The sequence below is a fragment of the Anopheles coluzzii genome, chromosome 2 (genome assembly GCF_943734685.1).
Source record: "Anopheles coluzzii chromosome 2, AcolN3, whole genome shotgun sequence".
NCBI lineage: Eukaryota > Metazoa > Arthropoda > Insecta > Diptera > Culicidae > Anopheles > Anopheles coluzzii.
In genome coordinates this window covers 47,719,851-47,744,304 of record NC_064670.1, presented here as the reverse complement: position 1 = coordinate 47,744,304, position 24,454 = coordinate 47,719,851, and the positions used below count along the sequence as shown (strand labels likewise).

The 24,454-nt window shown below is 46.3% G+C and overlaps 1 protein-coding gene across 7 annotated transcripts in view; it reads left to right on the top strand.

Annotated features, from left to right (window-relative positions):
• Positions 1-24,224, top strand: part of LOC120950755 (uncharacterized) — an 88,968-nt gene extending 64,744 nt beyond the window's left edge. For all 7 annotated transcript variants that reach the window (XM_040369030.2, XM_040369031.2, XM_040369027.2 and 4 more), the window contains 3 exons: positions 12,176-12,310; positions 14,672-15,935; positions 21,487-24,224. In XM_040369030.2, the coding sequence (XP_040224964.2) occupies positions 12,176-12,310; positions 14,672-15,864 (1,328 nt within the window). In that variant the 3' untranslated portion in view covers positions 15,865-15,935; positions 21,487-24,224. The remainder of the gene's footprint in view (positions 1-12,175; positions 12,311-14,671; positions 15,936-21,486) is intronic.
• Positions 24,225-24,454: the final 230 nt, after the last annotated feature.

Sequence of the window (24,454 nt, the reverse complement as noted above, 5' to 3'; positions counted from 1 at the left end):
TGACGGGGTAAAGTTTACTTCCAGCGTTGCAATTGCGCTTGAATGCTCGTTCGACCCGGTTGTGTGCCGAACTCGAAGCTTTCTAGTTTATTTTATGACAAAATAACAAACAAAATGGTGTCTGTCACACCCTGTAACCTCTCTATTAAACTGATGATGTCACGCAGCAGCCATAAAACAGACATCCCACTAAGCTCTCTATGATCGTAATTTGTAGTGCAAAAATGTAGCCATATTAATGAGTACCTTGCAATCGGACGACAGTGAAGGTCTGCCATAAAAGCGTTACAAAATAGGCACAGCTCTGGGCAGTCTAGTTTCTGCGCAGCGATCAGGCACACTCATAAGTGCAGCTTTGAAGCGTAAACTGCACTTACTAACGTCCTGATTCATCGATCGAATAGCCCGGCACGCCCCCATCCGTAGGCTTATCCGGGCTGTTTTGCTACGAGCGGTTCAGGTCGTTAAAATCGATCGTTAAAATATTATGGGATCTGTCCTCGGCTCTTCTCACGTGCATTGGAGAAGGTATGGCGCGGTGCAGATGAAGGGATGCCGAGGAGGAGGTATGGTTCATATTTGACCACAGTGCGTATTTGCGAAACCCGAAAGGTGCATCAGCTAAATGGTGGAATGTTTCTGCTTTTACGAGTCGACAGCTGTGGCTCCTTCGACGGGGCAGTCATTAAACTCTCCTCCTAAAATGTCGTTTGCACTCAATAGTGGCAGCACTGGCTGGCCCGATCGAGCCTTCGCCAAAAGATCGACCGTTAAGGGAGGGGGGAGGGGTAACCGCGAGCGATGGATAAGGATATCGGTGGCATCGATTTCGTTTAATGTTTTGCCTGCTGCATCGCAGGCCGTCGTTATGAGCCCTCCGATTAGTGCATCGTGATAATAAGGGCAAAACACTCCGTTGGTGGCGCTGCAACTAACTGTCGGCAAGAATGTGGCATTAATGCCGGCAACGACGGGCCGTTTTGTTTAATTTCTTTCCGTCGTCACCGGCCGACTGCCCGCTTTGCCAATAAAACCGTGCGTCGCGTGTGCGAGCGTGTGTTGCCTGGCTTGTAGCAGTGCGCCCCAGCCCAGCCAGAGTGCGCTGATCGCTCCAAACAGTAGGACTATTAAAAATCAATTTTCCACCGATCCTCACGCAGTCGTTTTTTATCTCTACCTCCGCTGGGGGAATGATCCGCGGGCTTGTCTTTACGCAGGCGATTAAAATGCAAGTGAAAACAAAAAATAAAAACACGAAATAAAACACGATTAAAATGTCAGTGAGTGATCTTTTTTTTATTATTTTCGTTCCACACTGCATGCATGCGTACGCTTTTTCAGTTTTGTAAGTTCAGAATTGGTTCAATGGCCGATACGGTTGGCGCTCGGTTTGAAGTAACGACCCCGCAGCATAAAATGTGAATCATTTGTGTGCGTGTCTGTCTCTGTGTGTGATGGCATTCTGGTTTTTCAATGATGCGCTCCTATTTTCACAACCATTACGGAAGGGCCAGATTCATTAGCCGTTAATCGGAAATTTGCGTGGTGACGTGGTAATTTGTAGTTTATTTATTTGTGATTGCTTTCGGACGATGCCCTTTTCCCGGTTTGTTTTTTACTGCGGATGTGGTGCGTGTGCGAAACGGCAGGAAAGGTCGACTGGTTCCCATCGGAATGGATTCAAATGATAATCTGATTTATTTAGCAATGGCACTGAGGCTGACACGAGCCCCATTTTGTGTCACATTGTAGCTGCAGTGGTAAGTTGCCGTAAAACTTTAATTCAATTTTCAACTCACCGGCACCGGAAGCTCGTACAGCCTTGACAAGGAAGAAAAAAAAGCTTTGATACATTTAGTATTTAAATGGACTGAGCGGAATTTTGTGAAGTACAACGGGCAATATTTATTATTTATTTTAGTACTTTTATTGAATCGCTTGCAAAACCAGTCATCATCTTCAGGAAGGAAGAAACGACGTTTTCAAGATGCTTTGACTCATCTGATGCACGTGATCTCAACACAACTTCCTCACACATAATGCCAAGGAAATAAGTTTCACTCAATCGAAGTATGTATGTGTGTGTGTGTGCTTGTCGAAAAACGCTGCTGGAAAATATGCGCATTTTCAGTTTTTACGACCTCTCCGAAAATTCGGTACGGTTTCGGTGCGGTTCTCACCAGCCCGCCCAAAAGTTACACGTTGATTCCCCTCGGAGGTCACGTCACTGTCTAGCACGGTGGCGGTGAGAGACTGGCGGGCTGAAAGATTGAACAGAGGTTCGTCCCAAAACTAATCCGTGAATCATCATCCGTGGCCGAGCGCGAGCACGGCGCTGCCCCCGGGAGCCAAGGGGCAGTAAAACATGTTTGGTTTTACGAGCTTGGAAAAGTTTTTCTCATTTCCCTCGCTCAACCACTTTGCTGTGGAACGGATTGCGCGGCGCTCGTTAGCGTTTTCGAGATGCGAGTCGTTGCCTCTGTTCTTCGTCTTCGAAACCACTGTTGTTTCGCCTGTTTGATTTATGTGTGTGTGTTTGTAGTTTGTGATGGAAACTAATAAGTTTTGATGCTTCCTTTCCCTGTTTGTCTGCATGCTCTTTGGTGGCATTTTAAGAAAGCACTGACTGACAAAAGCCAAGTTTGTGTACGACTTAGGATGGTCAAATCATTGTTTGGGAGGGCCTTCATGTGTGTGTGTTTTTTTTTCCACACTCCGACCAGTACGCTAGTGCAATGTAGACATCCTCCCGGTAAGATGCATCTTCCCAGCGAGCAGCGGTTGCGAACCGACGAACCTTGGCTTGCATGTTTTTGATGAGTTTTAAATTTTGGCTGATTTGGTAAATTTTTACGACTTTGTTTATGAAACGATGGAACTGACAAAAGGCACACCAGGCAAACCAGCAGGAATCGAGCGAAAAGCAAATCGCGTAACGAACCGCACGTCCAACATAACTGCGCACCCCATCTCGAACGGTGGACGGTGCGGGGCACGTCTTCGCAGCATTGCAGTGGATTGATGTCTTCCAGCAGAGTTTTGGCGCCGCCGTCCAGCGCATTGTGCTGGCGAAGGTCGGTGCAAATCTGCACCGGAACACGGAAGCACGAAAAACGGAATCGAAAGCGCAGACACCGGGAACGATAAAGATGTTTGAATGCGTCATAAATCTACAAAGACGGTCAGTGAAATGAATTGGAAACTCGCATTTGTCGTCGTCAACGTCATCGGGAGTTGTTCATTTTTTTTTTTTGGGAGGATAGCAAACGCACATCAAATGCAGTGGCCCATCACAAGTGTGATCTACACGGTGGTGGTGATGACGGCGGTGGTCTTGCTCCGTTTAAACGACAATGTAACCAATACGTCTAGCAGTTGACGATGCATATGATTAGTGAAGTGGAACCGCGCTTTAAAGACACCTTTGCTTGCATGCGTGTGTATGTCCGCCAGATCGCACAATTCATTCCAACGACATGTGAAGGCTTTAAAAACAAATTGAAATCGCTTGAAACACATATTCATAGCGTGCCCGGCCGAGAATGGGTTTTACTTGCTCGTTAACGAGAAAGAGGGTGTTTCTTCAGCTGCTCTTCAGCGGGGTTAGTTTTGCATTTGAAGCAAATCGTTACAAAATGCAATAAAAGTGTCTAATGGTACGGCGTAACGACGTGTAGTTGTACTTGGACCAATTGGCCACAGCGTGTTCTCCGCGGAACACGGGCAACACGGGGTGGGGTTTTAGTTTTTATTTTACATTTTTTAAATGCCTCCCTTCGTTGTGCCAATTGCTGTGCGATCTGTCAGGTTTCGAACACATTTCTTCGCTCTGTGCAGCGAACGCGTGCAAATGAGCGTAAGCGTGAGTGAATTTCAATTCCAAAAGAGGTCCAGCCTGTCATAAAACCTCACTTCACTGGTTCCCTTTTCCGCGCGGTCGCTCGCCCATCCATCGCTGATGGCATCGAAAATCCACTCGTTAAACGCGAAACCACGAACCGATCGGCGCGGGGAAAGGGACACCGGTGCCAGCGGCCGGGCGCGCAAGGATCGTAAATTATAATATGATTTTTATTACATTTTAGCGTAGCATAAGCCGAGGCCGGCTGAGAGACGTTCGTAATTTGTTATAATGTTATATGGCTTTCCGTTCCCCAACCGTGCACCGGCACACTGAGCGCCGACAAGACATGGCTCAGGGTGTGTGTGTGTGTGTGTGTGTGTGTATGCCTTTGGTGCTATTGTTATTTTTATATTTCCTTCCAGTCGAAAGAAACGGGTGTCTTTGGAGAATGGGGAAGCTTTGCACAATTGTACCCCAGCGGAGACTCACTCTAATAACGTTCATTTTCAACAAATAAAAGCATTGCACCACAACTATCGTCAGAGTGTGTGTGTGTGTGTGTGTGTGTTTGTGTGCTGCTGCGATAATTTCTGTATCGTTTTCGTCATCAGTTTTATTTCGTTATTTTATTTTACAATTGCTCGTGAAGTGGCGTGCAAACGCAATTGCGAGCCGCTTTGGCGAGCAAGGAACCGCGCCCAAGATCGGTTTCGGTTCCCTTTTCTTCGTGAATCATGGTTGTGAAGATTTGTTGTGCAAAAACACCAAGCTAGTTACGAATTGGTAAAATAACTGCGCCACTGCATGCACAAACACACACACACACGCACAGGCAGAGGAAAAACGAAGAGTCCGGATACAAAATTGCGGTTTTGTAGCTTTTATGATCCAATTAGCTGTAGAACAAGAACCGGGACGATGCGAAAGGGGTGTTGTAAGACGCACACAGGCACACTGGTCTGGGCATGCTAGTCGATGGAAATTGAATCAGCGGATATGCGTTTTGCACACATGCCTTTTTTCATCCTTCCCTTTTACCGTTGAGGCATGGGAAGTGTCATAAACTCGTGTATGCGATTTGTTGTTCCGTCAAGGTTTCGTTTGACTGAGTTGCTGTAAATCAAAATATAATAAAGTGGCCAAAGGGCCGGGACGAGCAGAGGAATGTTTCCAACGCATGTCTTGGTGGTGTCCAACAATCCTCATTTATGATGCTGCATTGTCAATGGAACGGTCTCATGTGGTCCGCGACACGTCCAATCACATTTATTGCTTCATTATGCCGAACGAAGTTTTATTCCGGAAGTGTGGAAAGTATGTTTTTTTAACTCATTCGAACATGTTCCTTTTCAATATAATTTTGTATAGCTTCGACGAGGAATTCGCTAGCAGTTATTCAACAAATAATTACGCATGCAATAACTTGTCGCATGCAAATTCCGGTTTCAGCAAAAGCTGGTTTTTAAAAGCTCGAGTAAATGTGTTCAACATCCTTCTATGTAAAATTAACTATGTTTTGTAAGTGTTCCAATCAGTCACAGAACGCCAAGCTGAGGAAGAGTATAGTGTTCAATAACAATACATTTATTTATGATATTAAAGTCTAATGTTGTATGATAGTTTAATTTTAAAAGAAACACACAATTGATATGATTTTCTATTTTAGAACTTTACTAGAAGCCAGTCGGAAATTGTTCATCCCCACACTAATAAGATAGACACAATTTACAATTGCGTAGTTTGTGCTTTTGCATAATACATTTAAATGTAGAAATTTAAATAAATAGAATCATAACATTATGCTTCTGGGGTAAAGTACAGCTAGCTTCCATCCTTCCCTACATTAAAATCAATTCAATGCTGCCATATAATTACGTGAAAAGAAGAAGAAATAGTTTATTGCGGTGTTTTACCGCTATTATTACATTACTCGCAGCACCGTCAGTAGGAGTAGTGTTATGCTTTTACCTAATCATAAAACTAGTTATTATATACCTTCTGCACACCCGAGTGGCATGATTCGTTGTGTTGCCCTTTCTCCCCATGCTTCGTGCCGATTCCCAACAGCGAGTGTGAGAACACCCGTACAAGAAAAGCACTATTCTTCCCACCCAGAGCGGGCATAGTATACGAGAGACCCTTGCACACTTTTCCATCGCGATATGGGTGTAATGGTCGGTGTTGGGGTGAATTTTCCAGATCCCCTCAATATTGCTCGAGGCTTTCGATTGGCTCGGGCTGCTGTAATAGTGTGTAATGGGTGTGTGGGCACTCCAGAAGATGGAAACCATTTCGTATAAAACAAAAGAAACCACCCCATGCTCGAGACCGGTGCGATCGCTCGAATCGCTGAAACTCCACCGTCACGAGCACGACGTTGTCTAGTTGGGCTGGATCTACACCAACCTGTGCTAGTGCGCGCGACTAGATGTGCATGTAAAAAAATAAACATATAAATCAACAATGCTCGGCGTGGCAAGCATCAAAGCAAGTAACGGATAGAAAGAGCAAACCCGAGGGAGCAAACTTCGACGCCAACAAACCCTCCCGCGCGCGCCCAGCACTAGCTATGCACTCGAAGCGCATAGCGAAAGATTTACGCGGGGGATACGGTTGGTGTTGGTGAGCATGTTTCGATGTTGCGCCCCATGAGCATGTTTTGGGCCGCCAGAGCGAGACGGGAAGAGCGCGTGCGAAACATAAGACAGAGGCGGAGTCAACCCTACCATTGGTTGCGCTCGTCGGTCGTTCTGTTGCTCCCGCTCTGATGGGTGGCGCGCGAGCATAGGTCTCCGACTCGCTCTAGCGCGTTGCAGCCGTTCCACACACCTTTTTGCACGTGCGGCTTTGCCACCACTGGCTGCGGCACAAATTCCGACCGAGCACGTGGTTCCTCTATCTACATTTCTGCGCCAACCGGTGGATGTGGACGTCTCCTGGCACATCGGTCGAACTGTGTGTGTGTGCGTAGATACAACATCTCGTTATTTTGTGCCACCGAAAGCCGAACACCCTCGACCGTCGTCATCGTCGGTGTCGTCGCGGTTTTATGCTCCGGCGAAACTGCTGCGAACGTTTCACTCTCACTCTGTCCCAGTGCATCCGGCACGGTATCTTTTGCATCCCTTCGGCGGTAAGTTTGGGCGTTGCAGCACGATGTTACATCGGAGCACTCCGCAAAAAGCAGGCGGAAGAAGCAGCTAGCCCGAAAATGTGTGTCGGAAAATTTCACCATCAGTTCGGGAGCGGAGAGGAGGCCGCTTTTCCGAGGGAATCAACAAACGATTTCGCTGCTTATTTGAAGAAGCAGCAACCATCTACGAACGGTTTCTTCAAACGATGAAGCACACAACGACATACCATTCGGCTCTGGGGGAAAACATGTTTTAGTGCTGCTTTTCGCCACGTATGTCTAAACCGAAAAAGAAGAACTTTCTCTATCAACGGAAAGACTATTTTTTTCGCCTGTTTCCCAAACCTTACCATAGAAAGAAGGACTGCAATGCGCGGATACGACAGGAAAAGAACCATTTAGCGGCACATACTTGGGAGAGAAGCACGTTCGTAGGAAACAAGGATGTTTATGTTAGCGCGAATAATTCAGACACGCTCTGAGCGCTTTCGGGTGAGATTAGCAATGGAGCATTCGGGCAAACGAAAAGAACGTTTGCGTTTCGAATGGGGCGTTTTTGCTTGTGCAGCGATGACGAGTACCTCGTCTAAAGGCAGTCAGCTATCCGGAAAACGTTGCTCTCGATTAATGCCCGTTGGTAGCATCGCACAATAGCATAAAAGCACATAAGACAAGTCACCGGAAGGCTGCATAACACCGAAAGGTTAGGAGAAAAAAAATAACGGACGATAAACGGGTACAATCTGAGTTGGTATCTGAGCTGGGAAAAGGGCTGAAGAAAATAGGAGCAGTAGAAGCTTTATGTAGGATCTGCTCATCGAATGAACAACGTACTAAAGATCGTTTTTTACACGGCGGATTTATGTTGGAACAAGTCGTTAAATAGCGAGCTTTGTTGGGAGTATCAAATAAAAGAAAACCTCATCACTTACCAAGAGCACTAAAAGAGATTTAGTCAAGTAGTGTTGTTAGTCTTTTTATTAGCTTGGGATTTACTATTTATACTTATAGATCTTATCTTTACTTAAAAAATGGCAAAAAAAGATAAATAGAAAGATGTTAAATCATCAAACTTGTTACATTGTTTTATAAACTTGTTTGTTACTACTTGTTTGTTATAACATTGTTTTATAAACTTGTTTTTACTTTAATGAAAACAAACATGCAAACAAGTATTTATTTTTCAATAATCCGTTATTTTTAGTTATATGACTAAAACTAATATTGCAATAAAATGACTGCACTTCTTATTGGTGTTGAAATTCCCTGATAACACAAAAAATGTCTTTAAAAATTATGTGTTAGCTAACTAACTAACGCCATGTTTCAATGTTGAAACAAGCAGATGCCAAAAGTTTTTTATGATTTTTTATAGTACAGTAGAAACTGACGATATTTTTCCGATTTATTAAAGTTAAAGTGCATTCAAACGGCATATTGGTTTACGTTTGAATTGAATGTATCTTTATGTACAGTTTAATCAGTCGACTGATTGTTTCACTCATTGGATTACGTTTGCCTTGAAAGTAACATTTCAACCTGTATGGCATTGCGCACATCTATTTACTTGTCATGTCGCTCCTATGGCGCTCCATAGTTCCCACCAGCCCCACCGAAAAGATTGATTAACATCTTGACGGGTCATATACTTATTAATGCCGCCCATAAAATTAATCCTGCCCGACTATGAATCGGACATTGTACACGGTGCAGCGACTCTCCTCCCATGTACGGCAACAACCATGTTACCTCACGCAAGGTCATGTCCGCATACGCGCCAAACATGAAGCGTACCTAAGCAAGTCGTGCACCAAACTTAAATAAAAATAATTGAATCAATCGAGCACGGCTTGTGATAAACGATCCGATTGATTCGTTAGCCGGATGCAGTTGCAGTAGTTGTCTTGCGGCTGTGGAGTTGCAGTAGGGATGGGGGTTGTGCAGGGGTATGAACGTCAGCGTTGGGTGGCTTCGATCGCGCCACGTGCGTTCGCGAAAACGACCAACCAGCACCGGTCTTATCTGAGATTAAACGAACGAGGTGACAGCTAAAAGGAGAAACCGGGCGATTATTTAAATTAGTTCCCCTACGAATGTTGTACGGCGCGGCGGGCTGCATCGGAGGAGGGATCTTATCTCGGGGGTAGCGTTATTTGCGTTATTGTAGGCAAGAAAAAGGATAAGTATGCTGCTGGTAAGAAGGTAAGAAGTATGCGCGCTGCAATAAGCATCCCCGTGCCCTTTCCGCACCCGGCGTGTGGAGCTCGGTGCATCGGAAGCTCGGATTTCAGCTGCACCGAAACCAGATGCACACACGCGCACCGCTCCGGGGGCGTTAAGGCAATCGAAAGCAATCAACATCAATTAGCAAGTTTATTTGCAACACCGCCGGTTTCGATGGATTCTTCCGCATCGGCGACTGGTACAAATTGCTGCTGCTGCGCCTTTAGCGGGTGGCAGATCGGTTTTGCCGCTACCGGTACCGCATACTATGAAAGTATGATTTATCGTCTACAATCATTTCCCATTACACAGGCGCGGATCGTAAAATCAGCTCCGGAAATGTGTGTGTGGGTTTATGTGTGTGTGTGCGTGTTTCGGAGGGGATGAATCGAAAATTCATCTTTTGCTAGCGGGACGAAGCTGTTGGTGTGGAGTGCCCGTGCCTAATACGGTGAAGGTCGCGATGTACGCGATTCTCTAGCCTTGCTTAGTCATTCAGTGGGCGGGAATGGGTTGGTTGTTGCGCTCGCATTGGAAAGGTGCATTCTGCACCGAAGCATTCCAGTAGCGCACGCCGATCGTTTGCTCGATTATGGTTTGTTTAGTCTGGATGAATAAAATATTGCTCAATTATTCAATTTATCGCGGGCCTGGGCCCGGCAGTGGCAAACAGGACTGAAACCGCCGTTCTGTGTAGGTCTGTTCCGCGATCGATACTATCGTCTGCCGGTGCATTTGTGTGTTTGTTCTGGCCCGCTTGTTGATATGTTGTGGTTGCCCGCTTGGCAAATGTGCAACGCATCCGCGAATCGAGATGTTGCAGCATGGATGGACACGAAACACGAGCCATAACTGTACAAACAAACGATTGGCCCAAGTTGGTTTATAATTGCGAAGCGTGCGTTAACATGGCGATCAAGAATAAGTTCATAATCGATGGATTATGAGCTTGAGCGGGCAATGTAGTACGTCCAGGAAATGCAAGGACACAAAATTGATAAGCACAAACAATGAATGTGTGTTGTGAAGGTGAATGGAATTTCAGGTGATTCATGTATGGGAAATGTTTGCACCACAAATTGCATCATAACATTGAGAAACTACAATTACGCAGATTAATTTTACGCACAGAATTGCAGGAAGGAACTTTTTTTTGCAAATAAAAAAAGATTGAATATTCAACAGTTGGTTGGGACCATCAGAACCAAGGACCCTTCAACCCGAAGAATAATGATACATAATTTTTCACGATCGATGCAAAACATGCACAAAATATTGCATTTAATTCTTCACAGCTAGCACCGATCGTTTTGTCATGATCAGCGATCGGTCGATGTGTGCCGCTGCTTGCAAGTTACTATTCTGGTATTCCCATTCTCTCCGGTACTGGAGCAGCCAGCTTCGTGTCATCGACAAAGCGCTTCAAGTGATGCCCTTTTACTACAACCCACGGCGAACTGAAAATGCCAGAAATAGATAGAGGAAGATCGACAATGATCTATTGACTAGTTCAGGCGCGCGCGTCTCGCTAGGATTTACTTTTCGGAGGATCCACCTCGGCACAATCTCGGGGAGACGGCGGTGATGGCGGCTCTACCGGTGGATTGACACTTTGACAGCTCTGATGCAATACCCATTTCCAGTCGACGGATGACGCGAAATCGCACAAAATCCACCCTCCAGCCGGGGCGGAAGGAGGACGCTTATTTCCACCGTGATCAAATGACAAACGGGCGCGTGCGCTTGTGTTTAGCAGGCAGGGGAGATGAGCGCAAACTGTGCAAGAAGAAGCATCACTGTGAAGACGGCAATGCAAAGATAGTGTGCTCAACTTCTCCGCGAAGATTGAAGCTAAATTAAGCACGAGATTAGCATGACTGAAGTGACTTTTCAAAGTGTCAGAATGGCTGCACTCGCAAACTAGCTGGATGCAGCGCAATTTTGCCCCGGTGTGTGCGCGCATGCAAACGAGCAACCGCAGAGGGCAAAGTAGAGGATGGGAAGGAGGGAGGGAGTGAAAGAGCAGGCTTAAGGTTGCCCTCGGGCATTGAAGTCGATACAGCGGTTCTATTCCAGTGCCAGTAACGATGACGAACACGATGTTGCTTCTGCTGCTGTTGCTGCTGTTGTTGTTGATGATGATGATGATAATAGTGCAAATATAAAATAAATCTTCCGTAAGCTTTGTGTGGTGGTGCGTGGCTACTATAAGCCCGTCTGGAAGCAAGGAAGCTAGTCGGGCAGGGCCATGCAAAAGGGAGACACCTTCGGAGCTCCGGAGCTCCCGCCGGCACTCTCGGGGGGACGTCCGTTATGCGTTGTGATTGATTATGGAATATTTATTATAGTGTCTTGTTTTGAAAAAATAACTTCAACGGTTCGAATTTCCTACACCTCGAGATCGGGGCTGGAGTGGCAACGTGGTACGGAACGGTACAGCGGTTTGAGCCGTTCGGTCTTGGGACTCACGGATCGCAGAATGTTATTGTGCGCGCACTGATGGGAAAGTCATTTTTCACCGAGTGGTCAGGGCGCGTAGTCCAGTTCGTTTCTGGCTGCTGTTGCGGATGCTACGATCCTCACGAATGATTGGAAACGCCTGGAGATGGTGGGAAAAAATCAAACACAAAAACGATCCTAATGAACATCGTGTGTTCTCATTCGCTGCCACGATTGACACCTTCGATAAGACGCACATAATGAGCTAAAGGAGAGGGGACAGGGTCTTGTCTTTGCCACGAGCGATAAGATTGCAATCACTCGTGAGCGTGTGCTGCTGGGCTGAAGAAGAAACGCTTTCCACAGCAGTAGGTGGGAAGTGGGATTGTGGAACGTGGCATTGAAAAGAACCTATTTTCTAAAGCCCGAGAGCCCGTTCTCGAACTGGAAAACCAGATGCAGAAGTTTTTTTATTGTCCCCCGCCAGGAAAACAAATGTATTTAATGCTTTCTCTGCCTTTTTCGCCCCGTTTCAGACGACGAGCTAGTGAAGCGAGCCCAATGGCTGTTGGAGAAACTCGGCTACCCGTGGGAGATGATGCCCCTGATGTACGTCATACTGAAGAGCGCCGATGGCGATGTACAAAAAGCACACCAGCGGATCGACGAAGGTAAGCTGGCGATGATGGTGTCGTTCGACATCACTTTCATCACCGTGTCAGACATCTACTGTGCCTAGCACCGGGTCCAGTGGTCACAGGGTGTAGCAAAAACGTGTTCTTTTTTGCGAGAGACTCTACCTCATGATGCAGCTGTTAAGGAAAGGTTTCAGTTGAAGGCAATTTTTCCTAGGATAAGATGATCTTAAGTTACCTGCGTATTAGTGTTTAACATTGTCGTCTCAACTCCCAAGAATGTTTTAATCGTCTAGGGTTAGTTTATGTATACTGTTCTCATTGAAATGTCGTTCAATCCAACATGTTAAGTTAGCTAGCTCAGACACGAGAAGTTAGGAGTATCTGCATCTTGAAGGTAGCGGCATATGGTGTTATGCCACGTTCACTGACTTCAAAATTCGATATAAAAAAAAAACAAAATCAAAAACAAAATTGTGAATTCCGTCAGCCAGCAGCAGTGACCTTCAAAGCCTTACCTTTCCATTCATTTATGTTTAACACAGGTCAAGCGGTGGTCAACGAATACTCACGATTGCATAATCTGAACATGTTTGATGGCGTGGAGTTGCGCAATACCACCCGTCAGAGTGGATGATAAACTTTCCGCACCACTGTAACTGTCCGTATCTTTGTATGTGGGTGTGTGTATGTGTGTTTGGTGAAACGAATTCAATAGTTCTGTGCTATTTTAAATCAAGCCGCGTGCGCAACTGATGCCGATAAGTTCAAACTAGTGTTTAAGGAGTGGAGCGAGAGAGCCGCACCACGGTACAGAAGGGCAGCAGAATGGGTCGGCAGCCTAGCTGCACTGGTGCGGTGCGTCCGGCATCTCGGGGAGAGGGCGGGGAAATTCTAGTGTTAAATCGGAGCAGCAAAAACAAAACAGTGGTCGTCCCGTTCAAGAAACGGCCTATACACACACAGAAAACACTGCAGCATGTTTGTACATAGTAGATCCTAGAGCAGGTGGTCGCTGCTCCTCGAACGCTCTGGACGCACGACTTTGCGCGTACTTGCGTAGCGTTCCGCCGATCGTGGGTATTCGTACTGCCACAAGCCCGCTTTCTCCCATGCAATCTCTGCAACCAAACCAACAAACAACAACAAAAAACCAATCGACACAATGAATCACACCCCTTTTGTATCATCTGTATATTTCTTGTTCTTTGCGTTCTTTTCTATGTGGCCCACGCCCCGGCGGGTACGTAATTGCGTCGAAAACCCCGAAAACCCCGGCACATACAGTGTACATACGGTTTGAGGACAACTTTGACCTGCAGCCCTTCTGGGGTTGCCACGTGTAGCTATACTTGTGAGATCGGGCGCCGACGGTGTAAAGCGCGAATGGCCGCCACACAGTGTGTCCACTCCAACACTACCCCTCTGGAACTACCCCGTCCAGGGATGCACCGGCTCGGCTCATGCCCCTGCAAAACAGTCCGGGCTCCACTGTAGTAGCTCCGGCGTTGCTCTGAGAGAAGGATGCCCTTCGAAGTGTCGAAAGCGTGCATTGGGCGTTCAAGTGTGTGTGTGTGTTAGGTTTAGCGAGAAACAGCAGCAGTTACGTGTGCTGAAAAGCGAAGGAGTAATAGAGTGCATAATGAAAATGAAAATGAAAATGAAGCAAAAGTAGAAGGCGGAGGAGAGCAACCTGTGTTCCACTAGTAGCGAATAGTTTAGTCTAGTTTCGTCACCAATCAACCTTCCAACCATCGTTCAACCAATACCTGAGTCAACATCGTCATCGTTATCGTGCCACAACTTTATTAAAAATGAACCTTTGTCCGCGCCACCGTAGGGTGATCTGAGGCGACCCTTCTTACGGGCGCGACCCACATGCCATCGTCACCTTCTCCAATCAAAACCAACAGCCTGTACCGATGGTGTGCAATTGTGCGTGCGTGTGTGTTATTAGCAAAAAAAGAGAAAGAGACGGCGAGAGAGAGATAGATCGAGATCGAGAGTACAAAAGAGCAGTAGAAATGTTCGTTGTTTGTTTTCCGTAACACAGTTGTTTAGCCAAAATGGGAATTTCCAATAATCCCGGGGGCGGGGAAATGCGGGAATACTGCGTACACACATACATCAATCAAAAAGAAAAATCCTTGCGCTACATCACTACCGCTTGCGCGGTGCTGATCTAGAGCAGACCACTTTCCACTCCACTCTACAATCAATCAATCTGTGCAGAAGGTATGGTAAGACGGCCTTTGAGCGAGTCACGGTCGCCACCATAACGCCGTCCGACGAGGGCTGAATGCGAACTTTGCTAATCGATTTTCCGCTTTCTTTTTATCCCACCCCCCTTTCTCTCTCTCTCTCTCTTTTGCACCGCCCCTTGTAACCCCCAAAAAGGTAAACGACACATTAAGACCTACGAAGCGCTGGTGAAGTCATCGCTCGATCCGAACAGCGACCGGCTGACGGAGGATGACGACGAGGACGAGAACATCTCGGTGACCCGCACCAACTCCACCATTCGGTCGAGGTCCAGCTCGCTGTCGCGGTCCCGGTCCTGCTCGCGCCAGGCCGAAACTCCCCGGGCCGACGATCGGGCCCTGAACCTTGACACCAAATTCAAACCATCCGCCAGCAGTAGCAGCACTGGCTGCGATCGGGACGACGGTGACTGCAGCGCGTTCGACGACAGTGCCTCGGTGGTGCGGGGGCACGGGCGGACGGCCCACAGCACCGGTAGCAGGGGCCGCAGCCACTCGAAACGGTACCACACCCTGCCGGCCGAGCACATCGGGAGCCACATGGCGGCCGCCCAGAGTCGATCGCCCGCCCCGGACGACGAGCCGGTGGTGTCGGTGTCCGTGTACGAGAGCCTGGTCGAAGCGGCCAGCAAAAAGACGCGCACCTTCAGCCCGCCCCGGGGGGAGGCGGAAGATTTGCATACCGCACGGAAAGCATCGCCCCACGACGAGCGGGACGAGCCGACCCCGGCCCAGCCCTACGAAGCGTACCTGGAGTCGGTGCGGCGGAGTAAAAAGTGCTTCGCGCTCAAGGACAGCGAGGCGCCGGGCGAGGAGCCGACGGGCTACGAGAAGGAGAAGGAGCCGCGCATTCCGTACTCGCTGCCGAAGAGCACCTTCGAGCGGCTCGACCTGCTGAAGAAACCGAACGGGCTGACGTTTCCGATGTACAAGTACAGCGGGATCGAGCCGAACAACTTTGCCCTGCCGCTGCTGCTGCCCGGGCTGGAGGCGGTCAACCGTACGCTCTACTCGACGCCCTTCCCGGCCCAGCTCCTGCCGTCCAGTCTGTATCCGTCCGTTAGCAGCGAGTCCACGACAGTGCCCATGTTCCACACGCACTTTCTCGGGTATCAGCCGCCGCTGCAGCTGCCCCACGTCGAGCACTTCTATCGGAAGGAGCAGCAGCAGCAGCAGCAGCAGCAGGGATTGGCCGAACCAAAGGAACCGACGTCGTCGTCTTCGCCGGGCAGCAACCGGCTTACGCCACCGAAGGGTGCATTTTTCTACGCGAGTGCGGTGGAAAATTCGCTCACCGCCCAGCAGGCTTCCATTGCTACCATCCATTAGATCCACACTGCGTCCACTCGCTGTTTGCTGCAGCGTACCGCGGACAGTGCAGTGTACCGCTGTACAAAAAGGTAAGTTTGGGTAGTATACGATAGGGTAGGATGAGTAGATTAGACAGTAGGCAAGTGGGGATGCAAATTTACAGCCCTTTTGGTCACTTTAACAGACACAACAGACAAGGGACGCTAGCACGAATCATCGCGACAAAATGGAATGAAGCAAATGGCCTTTGGACATTCTTTGATCTTCACACTGTTTCCGCGGGCTGGGGACGTTATTAGAGGAAAAACGCCAATATGTTGTCGTCAACATTGGTTCCGCTCCTACCCTGGGGGCTGCTTTACTTCTGCCAGTATCGATCATCGCCTGGTATCGCTCGGCATTAAATAAATCATTCATGGCCAAATCAACGTTTAGTTATTGATATGGGCAGGAGGAAGCAAACAAACGAAAAAAAAAACGGGCACACTCCATCGAACTGGATACTGGAAACTCTGCACCCTACTCTCACCCTCATTGCCCCCTCCAGATCCGATGTGCTGCAAAATTCTAAATAAAAATAATCCATGCGGGTCGCGAAGCAAATAATTTATTTCCTATTTATATTTATTTTTAATCACACACAAATATGGGTGCATGCACGTGTGTGTGTGTGTGTGTGTGTGTGTGTGACCGAGTATGGACGGACGATGGACACTGTGGTGCAAATAGCGGTGAGCGGTCGTGGCCGAAGGTTGGCTAATGCAACGCGTTGTGTCGCCCGTTTTTCCGAGCGTGCCTGATTTCCAATGCCTATTTTTCACTCCACTGCCGCTTTGGTCGCCATTGCCTTCGGGGGGACCTTTTTACGGCAAATGTTGATTTGCACCGACACACACCGAATTGCACACTGCACCCAGTCAGTCAGGCAGGTGGTGTTGTTTGAAAATGGCGCTCTGGAGCAACCAACAAACGAACACAAAACAAAAAAAAAACAAATCGATAGAAAGAATCGAGCTGTTTCGATTATTCAAAATTTATACACAAAATATGCAACGTATTCCCCGGTGGGGTACCCTCATTGTCCGACCTACTCCCCCCCGGTGCACCTCAAACCCACCGGCAGCAATCAATGTAATAATGGTAAAGGGTGGCGTGCCAAATACTCCCGGGCCATTCCGCGCTCGACGTAGGGACATACAGCGAGTGGGAGCTGCAGTGACACGAGTGAAACAACCTGGAGACCCCTGCATTCGTCAGGCGGAAATAAACAAATCAAAACAAACCTCCCGTCTGATCTCGCGACCCTGCCACCCACCGGCAGCCGGCAACCAGTCGTCCAATTTCGGCACTTTGGCGGTGTGCAACTTTAGCAGTCTATGCACATGCATTGTAAATATGCATATTGCACGAGATAAAGAGAGACGGGCCGAGAGAAAGGGTCTCTGTGAGCGGGGTAGCCAGAAGTATCGAACGACAAACTATGCGCGTATTACGAGATGCGATCGGTTTGACACTCGGCATTCGCACTTTGGTGGCTATTTTTATTCGCCTGCTTAACTCCGTCGCTGTTTGTGCGTGGCTGCGTGTATGTGGCCGGGCGAGCGTTTGTTTAATCTGGCACGGTGCAGTATGCAGTTCGGATGCCAGCGCTCGCCGCCCCCTGCACCACTGACCACCCGTTCCATGCCCAACGACAGCAACGTCCCGGCAGAGTGATCAGCAGAAGAAAGGCGTTTCGTGCCAATTCTGTCGTATACATCGTGCACGGACGCGGATTGTTGACGAAAGGTTTTGTAGCAAACCGGGCGGCGAACAAGTTATGAATAAATTTACTCCATTCGTTATCCACTGATGTATCATTAATGGCAGCCGGTCAGTTATGGGGCGCTATGGGCAGTACAGTCGGCCCCGGGTGTGCCGATCGGTAAATAAAGTGATTTTTGCATTCCGCTTCCGTGGTAGCTAATTTTGTGTGGCACACTTTGGAGCGAATTGTTTGATTAGGGCTCGTTTGTTCGCTTGACTGTAAGCTATCATCCGATGAAAGCGGGCTTAAATGCTAGATTTACTAGGCGGATCATTTTGACAGGTAGCTCTAGGAGCTTTTCATTATGCCTAATTATATTGTAAATATTTAGTTCTGCATTTAATGCAAACTTCCAACAAATGAAAAAGTCATTCTGCCTTTTGAAGAATTTTAATCAGTATTTTCAAAGCTTTAAGCACAAACGCTTTGAACGTTTGATGTTTTTAGTATTTTATCTACTTATTTGTTTATTGAGTGCCCCTGACTTTCGTCGCTCACAAACAATAAATATTTTTGGACCTGGATCTAGTAAATGTACGACATAGCTTGCATTTAAAATCAACGTCAATATCTCTCTAATTTTATGGTCTAATTGCATAGAGAAGATAAAAAACTATCTATTATTTACCGATTAGAAATTAATTTTAGTATCCTCCTGCTAGTGCTCGAATCGAATTCATTTGCATTCTTTCTGCTTTCTAGCCGCAGGTACAGCAATATCGGAAACTCTTTCTTTAATATAGGTTTAAAGAGCCTCTAATGTGCATCTTTGCGCTGATCGTAACGTTTCACCGAATCATCAACGAGTGTTGTTTTGCCTTCTGCAATGGAACCATCCTACACTCTCACGTGTTTGAAAGAGGTCCACGGCACACCGGGAATGCATTATGCGCTGACGGCGGTGGTGTTTTGTTCGAAGTTCGTGATGCAACCGCCGGGGAAGTTGCACACAGGGATTTAACGACTCCTCGTAAAACGGTATTATATATCGAGGCCGCAGCGAAAGGTAACGCCGCAGCCGCAGCAAACGGCTACACAAAAGTAAACCCCTCTCTGCCGCACTCGTTGCACAGTGCCGGACCGCATGGCGCACATCTTCGACCAGTTCGCGAGGTCGCTCAATACATTAGGAACTAATATATATTCCAGGCAATAATAATTTTCTATTTTACTACCATTCGTGGGGAGATGCTTTGCGAGTGGTGCTTTGTGCCAGGAGAGGCAGAGAAGGCATACCCACCAACCACCTCCAGGGTTTCAAACACGTTCCCTGCGCTTATCGTGAATCTTTTGCATCTTTTGATGATCGATACTCCTCGGGCCCGGGACAAGACCAACGCCAAGGTGCACCGTGTGGACCAACATCGTAGACGACAATCCGTGCGTTGCGTTTTGGCAAGGAGGAGCTGTACGAGGTGAGATAGAGTGTGTGGGAGAAAGATAGGGATAGCACAAAAGAGTGTGTGAGAGAGAGAGAGAGAGAGAGTGCACCTAGAATAACAGCTCGCTTGACTGACTTGACTGACTGGCAGGCCATAGAATGGTGGCCAGAAAAAGCGTCTTACAAGACGCGCTAAATGCAACTTTACAACGGTCGTAAACTAGGTCGTAAATATCTTTGCCAGCATACCTTCTGCAAAAGAGCAGATCCCGCAAACACACACTGCGTACGGTGCAACGGCTGCCACTCGTGATGCACTTGTAGTAGACCGGGGCCCGATCCGAACCGTCCCGGACGCGTTTTGCTGACCGAAACAGACACGCACACAGGGTGCATTTTGCTAATTTTTATGCTAAATTTTTCCACCACCGACATGGGATAGTTTCCAGCTGAGAGTGCAAGTGCACTTGGGGTGCAAGTTGTCGCATGGAGCACGATAACGGACGCAGTCCACTGCTCATCTTAGCCTTATACCTGTTCCTGGAAGATCCGATATGTCTCCAATCAGTATCGTCGGCGGTATTTTACGATAATCCGCAGCGAACGGGAACCGGCCGCCCTGGTAGCAGTTTTGACAAACGCATCTGCACTCTGCACTACCGTCATGACGCGATTAGAGGTAGAGCAGCATGCCGTACTACGCTACCACTTGCAACGGCAAACGTCGCGGAGCAACATTGTGGCCGCAGCGCCGAAGCAATAAAAGTTGGAGGACATCTGTGAGCAGATAATTTACAAGCTACTTTGTATAATGAAAAACGCATTAAAAAACTACGCCTGGCAAAAGTTCCTAGTTGTTCTTAGGGGGTGGGGGAGGGGGGGGAAGTTGGAGGGGGGCAATCATTTGCGAGCCAGACTGCGAAACTGTTACAAGACAAACCCGGAGCATTTCCGGGCGATCAACTCATGATTATTGTTAGACTCGCGGTGACGAGCTGTGAAGCGTCCTGCCTTTTCGGACGTTGTGCGAAATGTTTCGCACTGCAGCACGGCGGGTGTTCGATGCCGTGGTGTAGTTGCGGTTTTTCTACAGCTCTCACATACACATAACCGGCATGAAACACGGAATGCGAGCGATGCGAGCTGGGAGTTGGCGCATCAAACTCCACTAATGTTGCACACTGTGTGGGGTGGGATCAACTTCTTCGCCGGCGTTTGTTACCGCGGTGGTGCCGATGAAAAGACGCCATAGATGGATTTTAGCCAAAGACACACCGTTCCTTCGTGGCCGAACAACGGTTGCACCGGTGCGCAGGGCAGAAGGTAATGGAACCGGTTCCGGTACTGATCGGCCATTACGGGCTAGTGAATTTTACTAGTTTTCAGAGATAATTTTATGGGTTTCCATTTGTGGGAATTGCTTTTTTTATTGCTTCAACTGGCTGTGAGGTCTCTCTTCTGGGCCGGTGTGTTGTTTCAGCAGTTTCGTTCCTTTGTTCGAGCGTTTCTGTGCATTGTGCTTGATGATATGACAAACCCAGAAAACAAAACAAAAAAACGATAACTATATGCGTCTGGTTTATCTGGCTGTAAATTTAGTTTGCAGTCCTTCAACACACAGACTTACACAAACCTCATACCCTAATCATTGTGATGGATATCGTTCAGTACTATGAAAGGTATCATGATGTTATTGAGGTGTGTTCACATATTCCTAATGATTTGCAATAATTTTTTTATCCATTTTAAAAGATGATTAAAGATGCTACAAGATGTATAAAGATTATGAGTTATACAACTATGCGCAGAACTCATATGAATAAACCTATTGTCCAAATTAATAATAAAAGACGTGAAATGATACAGCTTATGCACTACGCAAATATTACGAGAATGTGATCTACTTTGCAATGAAAATTAGTTTTCCTTGTTTCCAATGTTTTTACAAGATATATACAGCTCCGACGCTAAATATATCCCGAAGAAAAAATATTTCTAATGTTTTCATGTAATGTTTGAAGCAACTATGACCAGAAAAGATCTTCTATGTATGTAAGACAATCTATGTATGTAGTTACACCGTTGCTGTATGAACTGATAGTTGAACAGCACATCACATGGTCTAGTATTGTAAACACTCCCTAAACTTAATGTTGAACGTTAGAAATTTGAGGTGGATATTTAACGTGAATATTGGAAATATATAAATCTGACGCATGAATACAGACTTACCTTGTATATCATAAGAATTATTTTAAAATTAGATATCAACTAAGAAAAAATAAAAAAATCTTAGAAAAATCATCATCAGATCAAACCTCACTAGATCGCAAAGTTACATCAAGCCGTTCCCTCTAAATTGTAGTTTTATTTCGAGTGTTTCAAATAATTTGCATTTGCATCATCATACTAATACACCTTTTCTCGATTCTTTTCCGTTTCTTCAAAACAGATCGATTGGAATTTCACATCAATCATCTGCAAGCCCGAAAGATGCTACCTAGTCGTCCCCAGCTGTTGCTACTGGAGCTTTGCAAGAGATCCAGCTTTCGTTCCTTATCGATGCACAAAAGGCGCACCCGGAAACAAAACAAAAATCCAACCCACTCGTCAACGGCCCACACGGCGGGTTGCACTGGAGAAACTCCCACCCTCGTAAGTGCTATCTAAGCGTTAAATTACCTTCGCCCTTTGCGGTAGAACAAAATAGAAGCAAATGAAACAAAAAAATCATTGCCGGAGGCGCAAGTGAACAGCGGGAAGGGAAAGAAACCCCTGCCGAACAGAAAACATGATTATTGATATTTTTCGATCGTGCAACGAAGGTCTACACTGTGATACAAAATGTTGTGTACAGGATAAATATTAGATTTTTTTGTTTGGAAAACAAAAACACAGCTAAACGGTAGGAACAAAACAAGGCAAACCGAACCCAACGAAACGGTACGCACACGGCTCGTTGTATGTAAATCAATCTATGTGAGCGTGTATGTGTGTGTGTGTGATCGTATGTGATTATGTGTGTGGCGAACGGTTTCCCATTTTCTGTGAGTAACGCCCCGTTACGATCATTGCTGTTGGAAAAAAAGCTAAAACCAAACCTTCATCGAAACGAATGGCGCGCGTTCTTTACTTGGCGCCCAATTTCCCACCAAAATTCGAACCTGTTTTTAATAGTGTAAAACGTAATGAAAATAGTAAACGGGTGTGTGTTGTGTGTAGCATGGTTCGATCACTTGGAACCAAAATCTCAAAAAAAAGCAAACAGAAACTCATTGGCAGAAAGGCAGACACACCGGAATTGCGAAGTCGGGAAAGCAGATCACTTTCTTGTTATGTCTGCGTTTTACTCTCGTGTGCGAATGGAAGGCAGGAAATTCAGAGGTTCATCTCCCATGGAAGATGACGGAAAGAGATTAAGAAATTCGAAGGCAAATCTGTTACAACGGCGAGCGATTGTGTTATGGCTAGTAAAAAATTGAATTGTGATACGTGCGCAGTACTGCATATTTGTTCAATTTGTAGCTTGTAGTAGATCGCCGTGCTCGTGTCCCGTGATCCGGGGGCGGGATGATAGACTCCGCCACTTGGAGCGATATCCCATGTTGCTGTACTCTCGTTTCGGTGCCTTTTTTTCTTGCTCTTTCGTTTTACAAAAAAAGTAATTATATTGCTTTTGTTTTATGTGCGCACCCGCACACACAGCTGCACACGATCGTACAAGTTAACGAATGGTTTAGTTTGCGCTAAGTTTGATTGGTTCTAGTTCGCTAAGTTAGTCTGTAGAGAGATTCGTTTATCGTTATGTTCAGCAGCAGTGTCAGGAACGAGATTGGAAGATAATTACAGGGGCAGGGCAGATGAGCAAAGGGGGTACGGTTAGGGGTTGGAAGTCAAAATGCTTTAGCCATCCTGCAGTCGAATTTAAACATTAAAAAACAGATCCGCCTTGACGAAACAAATACCCCCAAGGAGTTCCTGCGCCCGGCCCCTCGAATGTGCACGAAATGGAATAGGTGTTGTACAGGCAGAAGACAGTTGTAGAAGCAAGGGTGTAATGTTCCAATTGAAAAGCGAAGAGAAAACCTAATGTAACTACAAGGCAGATATACAGCTGAGAGCTATATTTTACGCAGCGAAATACAATGTAATCCCATTTTCTCCACTCATCAAACCTTCATTAGTCCTTCACATTTCACACAAGCAAGTTGTACTATAATGTAGAAAAAAGTAGAACAAGCAAACCATTTGATGCATCATCGTCATCCAGCTTGAAAACAAATAGATCAAATTACATAGAACTGGCAATGTCTATTGATACGCTGTTCGAGAGACTTTTTTTTAACACAACCGTAACATCAGTGGTGCCGCGTGAATGTATGTTTATTTCTGAGTATAAAGAAAAAACAACAATGTGCATATATACTGGTGTGCAGTCAACTCTTTCTGAGAGAATAAAACCCTTAACATTTCGCTTTGCACAAACCATGTCTTGTAAAATATTACTCCAACAAGAAGGACAGTCAAAGAAAGAAACAAGAAACAAAACGTTAAACTTAAATCAAAAGCTAGAAATGCACGTGTACCATACATAATTGCCCAGAAATTATCGCAACAAAGGGGAGAACAAAAAACAGTTACAGCCAACAGAAAACAGTTACAGCAAAGGTGTACATAGCATAGAGTCACAACACAATATGTACATTTTACCCGGTTCAATATCAAAATAAAATGAAAAAAAAACGTCCCGTCCGCTGATGACGGAGTAATGAGACGAGGCGTGAAAATTCAAATGCAACAGCAACAGTTAAGAATCAAAATAACAAAAAAAAAAACACCCTTATCCGGCTCCAGTACACCATCTATTGATGACGAAACGTGTGCTGCGAATAATGTTTTAACAAAAGATGAAGTAAGTAGAACGTGATTAATGGAACGCGATGGGCAGCAAAGCTAATGAAAACACACATGCTAAACGTCATGTGTAGCATGTGCATAATAGCAAGAAGAAATTTCAGAGCAAGACCCAAGGAAAAGTATCTTTGATTCGTCAATCGCCGCAAAACGCTGTTTTACTGCTGTAAGTTTGAGGGAAACAACCTCCGGTAAAAGAGAAATAAAGTGGAACAAAGCAAACAAACAAACAAACAAACAAACAAACATAAATAAATTATTAATATTATTACTGAACTTCGTCGTGCGTGCTGTATTTCGAGTCGCTTTGCTCGCCAATGTATGCGTCCGAAATGATGTGTTTATTTAGTTATTTTTACCACCAACAACCAGATGGTGGTGAAGTTCAAGAAAAAAGTAGCTGAACGCAACGCTGCGTCAATTTCTCTGTCTCCCCACCGCCTTTCTCTCTCTCTCTCTCTCTCTCTCTCTCTCGCTCTCTCTCGCTCTCTCTCTCTCTCACTCTC